This window comes from Ascidia mentula, chromosome 2 (genome assembly GCF_947561715.1).
Source record: "Ascidia mentula chromosome 2, kaAscMent1.1, whole genome shotgun sequence".
NCBI classification, from domain to species: domain Eukaryota; kingdom Metazoa; phylum Chordata; class Ascidiacea; order Phlebobranchia; family Ascidiidae; genus Ascidia; species Ascidia mentula.
Genome location: NC_138567.1, coordinates 5,461,777 through 5,476,773, shown reverse-complemented (window position 1 = coordinate 5,476,773; position 14,997 = coordinate 5,461,777). Strand labels below are relative to the sequence as shown.

At 37.2% G+C, this 14,997-nt stretch overlaps 3 protein-coding genes across 3 annotated transcripts; all 3 read left to right on the top strand.

The window, feature by feature from the left end:
- The first annotated feature begins 168 nt into the window (after positions 1–168).
- On the top strand, positions 169–5,246 carry LOC145889769 (ceramide glucosyltransferase-like). The gene is made up of 9 exons (XM_082980799.1): positions 169–276; positions 762–900; positions 1,162–1,264; positions 1,511–1,731; positions 1,901–2,085; positions 2,156–2,242; positions 4,171–4,202; positions 4,776–4,914; positions 5,154–5,246. The coding sequence occupies exons 1-8, from the start codon at positions 185–187 to the stop codon at positions 4,841–4,843; spliced, it is 927 nt and encodes a 308-aa protein (XP_082836925.1). The 5' UTR covers positions 169–184; the 3' UTR covers positions 4,844–4,914; positions 5,154–5,246.
- LOC145889967 (ceramide glucosyltransferase-like) lies at positions 4,966–6,940 on the top strand. Its single transcript, XM_082981015.1, has 5 exons — positions 4,966–4,986; positions 5,154–5,256; positions 5,662–5,882; positions 6,591–6,775; positions 6,850–6,940. Exons 1-5 carry the CDS (start codon positions 4,966–4,968, stop codon positions 6,938–6,940), a joined length of 621 nt encoding a protein of 206 aa, XP_082837141.1.
- Positions 6,941–9,077: 2,137 nt separating this feature from the next.
- LOC145889285 (14-3-3 protein epsilon-like) lies at positions 9,078–12,102 on the top strand. The gene is made up of 6 exons (XM_082980219.1): positions 9,078–9,315; positions 9,523–9,719; positions 10,175–10,281; positions 10,352–10,494; positions 10,791–10,997; positions 11,352–12,102. The coding sequence occupies exons 1-6, from the start codon at positions 9,252–9,254 to the stop codon at positions 11,405–11,407; spliced, it is 774 nt and encodes a 257-aa protein (XP_082836345.1). The 5' UTR covers positions 9,078–9,251; the 3' UTR covers positions 11,408–12,102.
- The last annotated feature ends 2,895 nt before the right edge of the window (positions 12,103–14,997 follow it).

Here is a 14,997-nt window from a genome sequence, read left to right as displayed (position 1 = left end):
TGGCTTTACTTTCAAAATATAACCCGCAAACTATTACAATCGTGATCGCTTTGCAATCCCATCCCCATTACTTATTTTTTGATAGATTTAGTAAAAAATTTCACGGTTTGGTGATTTTTGCATTAACCGCGCGAATAAATTTGTGAAAATATTTTCTTTTTTAGTCTTTTTAACTGCAAACGTGATGTTTGTCTTCCTGTTGCAACTATTGGCTTATTATTTCTTATTCCTTGCTGCGTGCCAGGCCGTGATTCAATTCGTGACACTTATTTTTATGTGAGTATATTCATTTTAGTCAACAAGTATCATAATAATATATCGTCATAATAATATCATAATAATTTATTTCGTTCTGCACTATGACGCCACAATTCATTTTTCCTTTTACAACCCCACCCGCAGCAGAAATGATTTAATCTGTAAATGTCACATTTTATCTGTGGGTTGTTGTGATACTGTTTTTCTGTATATTAATGTCTCGAACTGATCATTTCACGGCTTAACGCTTGTGGACGTGCGATTGGCAACTTAGGTCAAGGCGCTCAAGCCATATAAAGTAAGAAACCAGGTCGTGATTCGTGATCTGGATATCACAGGTTCGAATCTTTGTGACAGACACTTGTGGCCGAAGCATTTGACAAAATCGAACCCTGCGCATAAAATGGGCATTTTATGAGAATGAATAAAGACAAAAATGGCCAAAATTGGACGACCTTTTTTAAACGGGGATTGACGCAATAAATATTGTAATTACGTCATAGGTTATCGTTTTTCGGCAAAGAGCCTCCAAAGTATCTCTTGCGATATGACGAGGGTGTGTCTATTTTGAAACCGCTATGTGGTGTTGATGAAAACCTGGAAGAAAACCTGGAAGCTCTCAGTCGACTTGATTATCCTAAGGTATCATAACTAGAAATTTTTTGTCGATTGAGTGAGTATAAAACACACAATATATTTGTCTTTGAGATGACTTTTCTGATATGATAGTGATCTGTTTTTTATTCTACGTCAAATGGCCAACAGTTTTTGCGATATTCCTATTTTCTGTTGATATTAATTTACATGGTGAAAACGTATGGTGAAATTAACACATGGGATTAAGCCAGATATAACGCGAATCTTTGTACTGATGACTTAAAGTCATTGTACGTTAACTTGCAGTTTGAGGTCATTTTCTGCCTTGAAAACCCAGAAGATAAGGCTCGGATTTTGGCTCAAGAGTTCATTGATAACCATCCAGAGATTGACGCAAAAATTGCAATTGGTTAGTTCATCCTTATGGCTAAATAAAATTTACAATAAATGTCACAATAATATTTGCGGGAATGTTTCAAATACTTCTCTGAAAGGTTAGACATTTTATTTATGTAGTGTAAAGTTTCCGTTGCAAAACGGATAAAAACAAAAGCAAAATAGAAACACCATAAAACCTGTATTGTAAAAAAACTGCGTCTTAGCCTTACAAACCGTGCAAATAACGAATGTTTCTGAAACCTTAACTTGTTACAAGGAAGTGACGAGTCGATTGCGAACGGCAAAGTTCGAAATATGATGAACGGCTACAAAGTTATGAAATACGACCTGTTCTGGATTTCTGACGCCAGAATTCTAATTGCTCCAAACGCATTGAAGGATTTGGTGTGTAGAATGACTGATGACACTGGCATGGTTCATTCAATGCCCACAACTGTGCGAAAAAGACCAAAAACCATTGGTGGGGCAATGGAAAAGGTATGTCCTGTGAACTATGAAGATGTTTAGGCATGGGATAGATTTTGCTTGTATAGCCACATATTTTTGCCATAACAGCCCCAAACAGACGGGCATATAGGCCCCAAGGTTCCTTGTCAAGGGACTGATAATTCCACATTTTATTCTAAGTATTGCTTTACTTTTTCAGCTAATGTTCGGTTGCGTCTTTGCTCGGGTCTTCTGCTCTGCCTATTTACTCGGCATACCCTGCTCAATAGGGATGTCCATGATGCTGCGTAAGTCCTACCTAAATAAACACTGTGATCAAGGATTGAAGGATTTCGCCAACTACATGGCCGAAGACAACTACTTGGCCAGACACGTTTTGCGCAAGTAGGTCTCAGATAACTGTTTAAGGTTTGCGGGAAGAACAACAGTGAATAGGAATGTTTGCATGTTACAGAGGTTTGCGTCTACGTCTGTCTTCCTGTCAAGCTTTTCAAAACTCGGGAAAATTGACGATTGAACAACACGTGACTCGTATGAAGCGGTAAGAGTAGCTTTTAACGAAAATAAATAAGCAAAATACGGCGACTTTTGATCAACTCAGGCCATTTATTAATCCAGATGTTGATATCATTACTGTCCAGTTGACTTGTCAAACTTTTTTGTACCGAAATAACATTTAAAAAATGATTCAGTAGCCTTCACGTAAATGATATAGCGTGAAATACGGAGTTGATCTTGTTAAGCTATCCCGTTTTGTATGCCCCGAAATCTAGCACCCCCGTTTAATCAGCGAAGTACACCAAGTTTTTTTTATTGGTATTACAGCTATTAAATGAGGATAACGGTCAATAAATTAATTCAGCAAATGTAAAAACTGTTTTTTCATAATACAACCACATGTGGCTCATTGGCGCCTTTGATCCCACGGAATGAACGGGGACATATTTATCAAAACTGATATATTGTGCTGCTGTTGTTGCCAGGCATAACGCAATTCTCAATATATAGTTGACCTTCTGAAAGCAAAATAAGTTTATTTAACCAACGTTTCTCCAGCCATACGACCAGACCTTATCACAGTTGTATACGAAACAGGAAATTAAACATTAATCTGATTTACAGACTTTAAGACAACGTTAAATAAAAGTTTCCAAATCTGATGACAGCTGACTTGCCATAAGTTTTGGACTGATCGTTTATGCTTTCTGCGCGCGCAGTGGTCACTCAACCGTATCCATAATATGGTCGAAATCGATCCAAGATCATTCTTGGGTAACTTTGGGGATTCTTTTGCAACAAGTACATTTAACTTTTTTCACAGTAGGATTCAGCTGGTTCGAACCAGTTGGAGCGAACCTGATCTTGGCATTTGATTACCTAACGAACCGATTGTTAACAACCGTATGTATAGGTCTATGTTTCACTGTATTCCCGGGGTTACTATGCCAGGCTGCTAGTCGGAGAACTGGATGTTAAAATATTTGAATCCCACCACTGGATAATTACATATTTTATAATTCTATCGACACGGTGTGCAATCGACAGCCTTGGTTTTTAATTTGACCCAGTTTTTGTTCATTAATCACCCACCGCTGGATACTGATGTTAGTATAGCATAACCATATACTGAAGTATAACCATTTCTAAAAGAGCATTGCTAATGGGATTTGACAGACACTCCTATTGAACAGTTATGTCACGAGCTTCCTGACAATCTTCCGGAGAGACAACAATTTTCTTTCGCCTCTTGACTAAGACAGTTTAACCACCGACAAACGGCTGTTATTATTGCTATAACCATGATGAGAAAGCGAGATTTCTAATTACAGGCAGTTATTGTGGCATATAGGTCTTTAAGACTCTGGTGTTGTGTTAGCTGGGTTCCGACAGCTTTTAAATATGGATATAAACTTTATTTAGCAAAGTTAGAAAAACAGGTACAGCCACGTAATTAAGTCATAAACTTAACATCACCCATCACTGAGTTATACTAAAATTCTCCGCATTCGCGTGCGGAGATGTCGTTAGTGCAAAATATATGTTTTTCTGTATGTGATCATGGTGCATTGACTTGTTTTTAAAGTTTATTAAATGGAGTTTCCGCGACATTAACCTGAACCTCAAAGATTCCATGACGCCCAAGAGGTTGAAAGACACTGGTCTAGGTCATGACTGACTGCTTGTGGCAATTAACCACAAAGCTGCAAAAGCGGAAACAGTAAATTCCCGAGACTCAGTCGAATAAACGCACAAAACTAACACTTTTTCTTAACTTTGAAGCTTGCATTTGCACTGCCACGCAATCATCGTGAGAAAAAAAGATAAAAATGTCACGGTTCGGTGGTTTACAAGTAGACCGTAAAATTATTTCACAAAAGTCTTTTTCTTAGTTTTTCTACTGCTTGCGTGATGTACGTCTTCCTGCTGCAATTGTTAGCTTATTATTTCTTATTCCTTGCTGCGTTTCAGGTCGGAATACACTTCGTATCTCTCATTTTTATGTGAGTATACTAATAACGAACATTTTGTTAGGTATTTTAAGTGTAATAGTAAAAGCCTGTATACTTCTTATACTGTGACATCATACGGGGAATTTAAGCTTATTTCTCCCCAACACAATGCAAAAATTATTTTATGTGTGAATGTTATTACTGTAGGCTGTTACAATAAAGTTTTGCCGTAGAAGGGTTTTGCTCTGTTCCGGTCTCGAACTAATTTTACAACTTGACCACGTACATTTGCATTATGTAGAGCAATACTTATTGCATTGTCATAATTTATTACGTATGTGTGCATAGTGAAGCAACACGCCTCTGATTTACCTCAGTAGATATTATTTTATTTTGAAAAATCGATTTCGCTTACGTAGGTTTACAATAAGCAACGTCAGTTTCTTATTCAAATACAATCTGTTCATTATGTTTGTTTTGTTTCCCTTCGAACAAGTGCTTGATATGGTTCCCAGTAAAACAATAGTAGAAAACCTAATATGGTTCATAGTCGTGGTAACCTTGGATCGAGTCCCTGAAATTACAGTGTAGACAATAATGTTACGGAATCTCTATTTATCTTAGACTGTCGTTTTTCGGCAAAGAACCTCCAAAGTATCTCTTGCAATATGACGAGGGTGTGTCTATTTTGAAACCGCTGTGTGGCGTTGATGAAAATCTCGAAGAAAACCTGGGAGCTCTCAGTCGACTTGATTACCCTAAGGTATCATAACCAGAAACTGTTTGTCCATCGATTGAGAATAAAACACACAATATGTGTGTATTTATAATTCGGGTACGGTTTGCTTTTTGGGTCAAATAGTTTCCCAGTAATTGTGTATATTCCTTTTTTTGTAAATATTTTTATGGCATTGAATAAAGTGTGAAAATAAGACAATAAACTACGATATAACACGAATGTTTGTACTTGTGATGTAAACTCTTCCATACGTTAACTTGCAGTTTGAGGTCATTTTCTGCCTTGAAAACCCAGAAGATAAAGCCAGGATTTTGGCTCAGGAGTTCATTGATAATCACCCAGAGATTGACGCAAAAATTGCAATAGGTCAGTCCGCATATATGGCCGAAAAAGGTTATAATTTAAGCATGGGAGGACTTTCACTTTATTTGTGCCATGTATACTATTTTCAACGCAAAGCTGAGCAATAAGTGCCAAACATTATACACACCAAAAGAGTGAAAAAATTAAAAAAAATTGCGTGTTTGTCCCACTACGACAACGTGCAAAGAAAAAAATTTATTAAACTTTTATAGGTTTACTGATCCAGCCACACTGCCTGATCCAGCCAGGCTGCAATGCCTGGGCTGCGAAGCCTGGTAATCCAATGTTTTTCATAGGATAGTTGTGGCCGCCAAGTAAGGACCTGCGCATTGGGGGCGATCCTACCAATCATGACATTGTATAAAACATACTTTTTACTGTGTTACTGAAACCTTACCTTGTTACAAGGAAGTGACGAGTCGATTGCGAACGGCAAAGTTCGAAATATGATGAACGGCTACAAAGTTATAAAATACGACCTGTTCTGGATTTCTGACGCCAGAATTCTAATTGCTCCAAACGCATTGAAGGATTTGGTGTGTAGAATGACTGATGACACCGGCATGGTTCATTCCGTACCCACTACTGTGCGAAAACGACCCAGAACAATTGGAGGAGCGATGGAAAAGGTGCTATCCGATACTCCTATGAAATGATATATTTGAGTGAAGCAATAATTTCCCTACCCAGGCCCCATGAGAGGAATGAAATGCAGACCCTCAAAACGGCCTTGGCCACACCACTAATTTAATTTACCTCAGCATTTCCCAAAGTGTTGTCAGCGCAATCTTAGGGCTCCATAACAAAATATGGAAGGAACTGAGTGTACTGAAGGCCAATTGTGTATGCAGAATAATAAACTAGTTTGGATCTGTTCGAACCAAGGCCCCTGAAAGGCTGTCGATCGCGCACCGTATCACATAGAGAAATTTTATGTATTGCTATCTTAAGCCAACACAAGTATCTTTGTTAACATAGAAATACATGTCCTATAAAGGCCTTTGATATCCACAGTAATGTAGGTCGTCATTGCCGGGTTACGCCGACATATATATTTGGGAAACAGCATTGGTTTTAAGCAATGTCGGGCCAATAATATGAATTGTGTATAAGCTGCAGACAGATGGCCACTGTTTCGACCTAAAATGTCTCATCAGTGCAGTTGGTGTGACTATCAGTCGACTTTGCTGAGCAAACGGCCAAGCAAAGACTTCCACTTTGTGGTGACTATACAATCACCAGCTTCACTGATGAGACCTTTAGGTCGAAACAGTGGCCATCTGTCTGCAGCATTCGTTTTGTTCAACTCAGTAAACACAATTTTTATTTTTTTTCAGCTAACCTTCGGTTGCGTCTTTGCTCGTATTCTTTGTTCTGGGTATTTAATTGGCATACCGACCTCAGTGGGGATGTCCATGATGCTACGTAAGTCCTTTATAGATAAACACTGTGTGAACGGGTTGAAAGATTTCTCCAACTACATGGCCGAAGACAGCTACTTGGCCAGACTCGTTTTGCGCAAGTAAGTTCTTAGATGACGTCATATTGGTGGAAACAAAAGCAATTGTGGGTAAAAAGCTTGCTTTATTGGTACAGTGGTTTGCGTCTTCGCCTTTCCTCATACCAAGCTTTTCAAAACTCTGGGAAAGTGACGATTGCTCAGCACATGGGTCGAATGCAGCGGTAAGAAAAGAAATTGCAAGTAATCAAAAATCAATCAGAAAATTTCTAAAAAACCTTTTTATACTAATGAAAAAACAATAAACTTTTTCCAAAACTTTTTCCAGTTTTTTGTTTTCCAAATCATTCTTTATAAGTTATCACATGGAATTTTTTCCATAGGTGGGCGAAATTGCGGTTGTATACCTCACCCTTGGCTTCCACTCTTCTTGAACCAACATCTTACGGTTTATCTTCTGGTATATTGTTGTCCTGGTCTCTCTACTTGCTTTACTCATACGATCCTATGGGAACACTGCTGCTTCACACCATCACTTGGTTACTTTTCGACTGGCTTTTTCTCTTGCTGACTGAGGTGGTTCTGTTATATATAAAAAAAGTGTTTCCCAAAGTTTTGGTTCTGCGGGTCACGAAAGATTACTTAATATTGCTCAATAAATTACAGATCTATATTCTATCATTCGGTGAAAAACAACGAAAGGTCCGCACGACCTTTGTTTAAAGTAATGTTCTTTTTCAGTGGTTCTCTTGTCCGTATACGACTATAAGCATCTCCGGACAATGAAACAAACACAATGGTTAAATATGATTTCGATTAAGTAATAGGTTTTCTATTTATGTTACAGGGTGATATGTGGATGACGTGGTACCAGCTTCTGGTTGCTTGGTCATTGAATCACGCTCTTTCTTTCTGCTATTTTCTGATGGCCATCGGTCGCCCAAAGTTTGTCTGGAAATCGCGAAAATACCGTCTGCATTATGGTGGAATTTACACTGTGGATAAATAAAACAATTTAAAGATATCTTGGCAATGTTGACATGTTTCTTTGGGCCCTTAACGTTTTGTTCACCTTTTTTTGCATTTATTTTGTGATAACAAGGTATATTTATGTATTTGGTTTAAAATCGGATTTGGTATTGAATAGGGATACTATATGACCATGGGGCAATTTTTCAGATCTTTCGTTTATTAGTATAAAATGTAGTATAAAACGGTATGGTTATTTATAAAATTACAACATGCTTTTAAATAATAAATGTATTCCACAACTGGGATTCACTCGCGGCTTACTTTGATTTTGGAAAGTAGCCATGCAGCAGCTGATTTTTAGCGAGTCTGGAGTAGGCCAACAGCTGGCTCACTACATTCGAGGATAGCAAAATTAGGAAAAGTAGGTGATATAGAACTGCGCTTGTCTTTAAAGCAAACCAGATCGAGTTGCTTTGCGTGAGGACAGCTGATCACCCGTTGGCAATTCCCCGCAGTTTTGAGTTTATTTCATGGTTTCACTTTATAACACACCTCCACGACTACAAAACATCTGTTGTTGGGCGTTAATTCCAAATTATGCGTTTTAATTTGTAAAAATGGTTCCCGGAGGTCATTAAAATTCCTAGAACCTGTTCGTGCATGTATTTCGACATGTAGGCCTACGCTACGTGTAACCAAGGTAAATTGCGTTTCTCCCTTTAGGCTGTCGGCCAAACCCTACGTGTAAATGAAACCGAGATAAACACACAACTATCAACGACTTCGTCTGATTTAACTACATGTTTCGCTTGATGTCATATATGTTTACATGTAGAAACATCAGAAGTTTGTCACAGGTTTCAGTTAGTATACTGATTCAAAATGATGAAAAGCTTAGGGGCGATCAAGGCCACAGTCAAGTTTAAAATAATGTCAATAGCAATAATATTGTAGAAAAGAAAACATTTGTGTTTGTGCTGCACTTTTCTGATTGTAATATATCAAGCACAGCTTTTTCAAGCGCATTCGGGATTTGAAAAAACGTACTATTTTGAACGAATCATTGTGAATTTAAGTAAAAATCAAAAGCTTTCACCCGGCAAAGCGAGAGATAGCTTTTCATATTCATCCGCGGTTTAAATTATGACTCAATAAAAATTTTAATCCGTGGTAATCGGGCTGACGTTTGAAAAACGTTCAACTACAAATAGTTTATTGGAAATATATTAAAGTTTATTTTATGAAAACTGTTGCAAAAGTGTTAATTTTAGTCTATTTTTGAAAGTAACGATAGTGGTATTGACTACCAACGGCGTTGCCGATGCCAATTACGGCATTACGTTTTGAGCTTTGACTCTTCATTAAATTTGACTGGTGCTGGAGGGAAGTTTGTGAGGCGTTGGTTAGACAGGGCCTTGATATTTTTTTGCTCGTTAATTAACGCCCCTGTTTTTAAAGCGTAGGAGGATATAACAGTTTGTGAGTTGGTAAACTGTCTATTGAGGCCACTTTTCTGCAAACGTAACAGAAACTTGTATTTGAAAAGGTTTTCCTGTCATTCACAAAAATGTCGGAACGGGAAGAAGCTGTTTACAAGGCAAAATTGGCAGAACAAGCCGAAAGATATGATGGTATTACTTTTGTTTTGCCCTGTCGTTTATGAAAAGTGTAATTAATATATCAACCAAAGGATAAAATTGTTGCTGGGCCCTTGCTTTAAAACAACAGTTAATACATAATTAAATGTAATCTCCTAGCAAAGTCTATTGCAAAAACAACTGACCAGAAGGGCAACGATTTCTATTGTGCTTATTCAATAAAAAATATTACTTGTACAGAAATGGTTGATGAAATGAAAACGGTTGCCAAATTGGATGTGGAATTGTCTGTTGAGGAAAGGAATTTGCTGTCTGTTGCATTTAAAAATGTGATTGGTGCTCGTCGGGCATCATGGAGAATTATAAGTAGCATTGAACAAAAGGAGGAGCAAAAAAGTTCTGAAAAACTTGACTACATTAAAACATATAGGTGCAAGGTATGACATTGCCCTTTTGTTATATTGTCTGGTATTTATTTGTCTCGTATAGATTTGTCTCATATTTGTGTAACATATTCATTGACGATATCCATTACCTTTTTAAGATTTTGGGTGTAGTTTGAGTGGACTAGCTTTACTTGTGTTTTGTGTTTGTGTGTATTTTTATATCTTATACATAATTTTGTTTTTCCCCGGTGTATTGCTGTTGTTGATATTATTCCCAAAAAACAAAATATCCAATATGACACTGTTCCAGACATGAAACATTACAGCAGTACAGTTATGTTTTAATTTGGTTTTCTTGTGCTGGATTGTTACTTATTACATGCATGTCTAGAAACTGCTGTACCATCACAGCAGGCAGTCCTGTTAAATAAAACAGGCTATATTTATGTTTGGTTTGTTACATATGGCTGTATTTTTGGTAATGTTGATGTTCATTGTTTTGACAGGTTGAAACAGAGTTAAAGGGTATTTGCAATGATATTTTGACTCTCCTTGATAAGAACTTGATTGACTCCGCAGCATCAGAGGAGTCCAAGGTGTTCTACTACAAAATGTAAGTGGTGAAGTTCATGCAACTTACAGGATTTGCGCTTTGTATGATTTTTACATTTTGTGCTTTGAAGGAAGGGCGATTACTATCGGTACCTAGCAGAGTTTGAAACTGGAGACGACAGAAATAAGGCTTCAGAAAATAGTTTGAATGCTTATAAGGAGGCAAGCACAAAGGCCTCTACAGGCCTTCCACCTACTCACCCTATTCGCCTGGGTATGTACTTGTCTCGTCAAAACATTGTATAAATACATAGAAGATTTTTTCCTAATGGCACAAATATTGCAAAAGTTTTGCCTTGGTACTTGAGATGTTTACATAAAAACCTAAAGTTAGTGCCCCTTTTAACCAGGGTGAATTTAATGACAATAAATTTACTTCTCTATCAACTTGCGTTGTGAAGTTCATTAATATGGGATGCAAAAGTAATATATATATAATAGTTGGTTTCTTTTTTTTCTGCCTTTGGCAGAAGTTTGAAACAAGCACAAACAAAACCGATCTTTTTGCAGGTTTGGCCTTGAATTTCTCAGTTTTTTACTACGAAATTTTAAATGTTCCTGATAATGCTTGTAAACTGGCGAAAACGGCTTTCGATGATGCCATTGCTGAGCTTGATACTTTGTCTGAAGAGTCATACAAGGATTCAACACTTATCATGCAACTTTTGCGTGATAACCTCACTTTGTGGACCTCTGATATGCAAGGTGGCGAAGAAGGTAATTACTTCAAAGTTGGCACTCTTAAATGTATTTGTAGTTTTGTACATAAACCTAAATAGGTGGTACATGTACATAAGTCTAATGATGTAAGTGACTTATCTCAAGTTGCTCAATGTTGTACGCACCCCACCCACGTTGTCGTTATATGCCAATCTCAGTTTTGCTTAGCATGTTTCCATTTAATATCTATTGTATATACATAGTCCCCAAACACGTTTTTTAATAAATCAATTTTTTTGTCATAATTTTGTTACATGCTATTTGAATCATGAAAACACCTGGTTGTGGTAGAAGCTATTTAAAAATGTAACCTATTTAATGATAAGATGTGTTGTTTAAATTACTCCCCAGATGGCAACCAGCAACAGGAACAGGTCCAAGACATCGAAGATAATGAAGATGCTTGATAACTTTTTCCATAGCAAGAATATCTTAGCAGTGCAAACTGTTCTCGAACTCATAATTCTTTCCAAATTAGCATCTGCCCCTGTGGCATAACACACACCAACAACCGGTTGCAACAATTGATAGACTTACTTAGCCTGTTTCGGTGAATGTGTGTACATTTTATAGAGGTACTTTTGAAACGCTGGCACATATATGTGTGTTGTTCTAAACTTTATTTGTCAGGTTGTTGTGCACAGATACCTGCACCTGTTCACCCGGTTAACTTTGCCTAAATGATATGCAGGACTTTGAAACACAGCATATGTGCAGTTATTAGAAATGTACTAGTTTCATACAAAAGGCAGCATTGTGTGAACTGTTTAAGACTTTTTTTTGCCTGATAATTCACATGTGTTCTGTGTAAATAATGATGAGGCAACATAGTTAGTCCATCATCAAGAATTCCCCATTGATTTGAAAATGATATTGTAGTAATACGACAATACTTTTGTTACTGTCTGTAGTCTTGACTGGCCTTTTTTGCAATGGCGAAACTGGTTTGGTATATTAATATTTCTGGACAAAAGTTTGGATATATTACAACTAGCTGTTCACCAATAGGTCCGGCATTTTCTTTTGGCTGGTGTATGGCTGTGTGTGTTTCGTAGTGGCACCAAAAACTAGTCGAAGCGTTTCTAATAAAATCGTCCTTGTACTTCAAAACTGTTGCAGTTACTCACCCAAGTTGTAAATTCTGGGTTTAAAAAGTTAACTCCTAAAGTTGGAAGGTCGAGAGTGTTCGTGTTTAGTAAAATCAAGTGGACAAAGTTTCCGATCGATGTACAGCTACAGGTTTCAAATGATAAAATACCAAGTTAAATTGCGTCACATGCGGACTAGTGGGCGAGGCCAGGAATCACTAAAAGTAACATTGTGACTCGGTACTACATATGGAAATATTAGCAGCCAGGTGCAGAATTACTCGTAATTCGTTGACAGCATAAGCATCAATAAATCGATTCAACGTGAAAGAAATATAAATGCTGATGTAGAAATGTGTTGGTACTTGCAGATAAGCTTACAATTCCTTCATCGCAGTGACATAAAATTTTGTATACGTGATTAGCTTTGTAGCATGAATGTAACACGTACTTAAAACCCAGCAATCTGAGGTGGCAAAACGAATTGACTTGCGTTTCGCGCGTAACAATTATTGACACTGACTGCGATTCAGGTCACAAAAAATGTAAATTTAATGTTAAAAAGTTGGGACAGAACTGCGTGACAGAGACTTCCCTTCCATTTCATAACTCCGAGACTAACTCAAGGTCAGAGCCGCAGAAAATGCGGGGCCCGACAGGAAATAAAGACCCCTTTTTATTTTGGGGTTATCCCAACACATTGTCGTGATAAATGAAATCAATTTTAAGACAATTTGTTAGCCTTTACTGAAATTAATTTTAATTTACTTTATTCGAAATTTGTTTCATAATTGTATTTATTGCTTGTTTTGGTTGCGACAACATAGGCGTGAGACTAATTTTTTATGAAAAGTTAGTTTTGATGGACTTAATGGCGTTTTCCACCATTTTCTGCGTTTCGTTTGAATAGACCACAGCTTCAAACGAGGCATTTATTTAACAAAGTCCTCGTGCGCGGCATTAGGTTTAAACACAATGGGTCGTATATACTGATTATTTTGAAAAAAAAGGTATGTCCTAAATGAAAGATACGTTTGTATGACATTGGTGGTTCATCAGTACATAGCAATATTGCTATTGAAGCAGACACAGCCTTTACAATTTATCGTCATACGGGTTCTATTTACCACAGAGATTAGCGCTTGTTGTAATGACACACCTACTTCCTGTGTACCACAACGTTTTGACGTCATGATCAAATGCTTTTCCATTTGTGCGCCCCGGTCCCGCCTTTAGAAAAGCATGACCAAGTCCAAATACATATATATATATATATAGACAGACACAAGCCCGACTAAACTACTCACACTGCATTTTGCTACAAATCAAAGTGCGATGTAGTCTAGACACGGCAATTGTTGGCCTGTTTACTTGTTAGTAGTATTCAATTGTGTGTTTGTTGTTATAGTTGACAGTGATATTTTATGGTATATCTAGGTATATTTTATCATGAAAATCATATTTTCACTGGTCTTTTGCACTGGACACGTTTATATGAAAAGCACCATATCATATTTTGTGCGTGACGTCATTAAATTTAAATTAAAAAAATTAAAAACGTCAATTGTGGTTTGCCTGAACTTTGGGAAACCATTTTATTTTGTGCTGATGACGAACATTGTTGATATATTTAGAAGGTAAAATGGTTTAGAACAGGCGCCCACGTAAAGGTGATTTTCTCAAGTGGAGTCACGCTCAGTCGCAGGCCTGCAGCCGATCGCACAAGAAGGCGATATGTTGCGATCGGCCGCATCGGACGTTCTTTGAACACCCTGGGAAGCTAAATATTTTAGACTAAAATAAAAAAAAATATATTTTTTGCTCTATCACTTTCTTGGTAAATATTTGTTTTGACACTGCGTACAATTCTTTAAAAAACACACACAAATTTAGTGGATATGTGTATATAGCGATCTTTAAGTTATATTCTAAACATATAGGTAAAAAATCGGAAAAACAAAATATAACTAAGTGAAAGGTTTTGTATGTTGTTGCAGTGGCAGAATAATGGGTTGTCTTAAAATGAATTTTCGATCATCCCATAGTGCATGGCTATCTCCTTGCTAGCCACTAAAGTCACTGGATCGTAAACTGTGAATCCGCTCCTGCATTACAATTGGATGCTATGAAGTTTTTTTGGCCAAACACAGCTGTCTGTTTGTTGCAGTTTTATCATTTAGGCGTTGGATGTCGGGATTTATGATTTATTTACGCTATGGATGTGCTTTGGTATTTACGCATGTCAACATGCTTACAAACATTGTTTAGTACAAACATTCAGAAGTCTGGCAATTGGCAGTGACAAAAATTTCTTGAATGCATTTATAATTATGCTTGCTGAGGGCGATTCTTCCTAAAATCATGTGAGTATGGGATATATTTCCGAATTTTCTGGTTGAGGCGCCATTGAACAGATCGGCGTGGTGTAATTTTGTTTTTCTTCGAAAAATCTTTCTAATTGGTTTTAAATGCACATTGGCAGCCAAATGGGTGTGTTTAATGCCAAAATTAACGGATGGTGAGACAGGTAGAGGTCCAGCTGTAGGCGGCAGGTGGAGTACAAGTTATAGGACGACAAATGTCTCACAACAATGAGCTTTATGCCTAAACCTGAATGATTTCAGGCCCATTTGTTACAAAACACGACATCCGTTTTTGTACAGATAATTTTTTTTCATCTGCGGCCATTCGTGATTTGACTGCAAATCTTAATGAAAAAATTACACGCCTTGGTCCATTCGTCACGCCCTTGTCAACTCTTTTAGAGTTCACGTAAGCATTTTCAACATTCCAAGACAATATTGCTATTAAAGTAGACAAAGGTTAAATTAATTATTGTCATGTCGGCTGCATTCTGTCAGAGAACTTGAATTGTGTCAACAGATTGTTCCATATTCCATAATTGGAAC

Excerpts from the sequence above, each read along its gene's own strand:
- LOC145889769 (XM_082980799.1), top strand. The coding sequence starts at position 185 with ATGTTTGTCTTCCTGTTGCAACTATTGGCTTATTATTTCTTATTCCTT. Across the intron at positions 277-761 it reads TTCGTGACACTTATTTTTAT|GTTATCGTTTTTCGGCAAAG; the intron begins GTGAGTATATTC and ends ATTACGTCATAG. Across the intron at positions 1,265-1,510 it reads TGACGCAAAAATTGCAATTG|GAAGTGACGAGTCGATTGCG; the intron begins GTTAGTTCATCC and ends ACTTGTTACAAG.
- LOC145889967 (XM_082981015.1), top strand. The coding sequence starts at position 4,966 with ATGTGTGTATTTATAATTCGG. Across the intron at positions 5,883-6,590 it reads TTGGAGGAGCGATGGAAAAG|CTAACCTTCGGTTGCGTCTT; the intron begins GTGCTATCCGAT and ends ATTTTTTTTCAG. Across the intron at positions 6,776-6,849 it reads GCCAGACTCGTTTTGCGCAA|TGGTTTGCGTCTTCGCCTTT; the intron begins GTAAGTTCTTAG and ends TTATTGGTACAG.
- LOC145889285 (XM_082980219.1), top strand. The coding sequence starts at position 9,252 with ATGTCGGAACGGGAAGAAGCTGTTTACAAGGCAAAATTGGCAGAACAA. Across the intron at positions 10,282-10,351 it reads AAGGTGTTCTACTACAAAAT|GAAGGGCGATTACTATCGGT; the intron begins GTAAGTGGTGAA and ends TGTGCTTTGAAG. Across the intron at positions 10,495-10,790 it reads TACTCACCCTATTCGCCTGG|GTTTGGCCTTGAATTTCTCA; the intron begins GTATGTACTTGT and ends ATCTTTTTGCAG.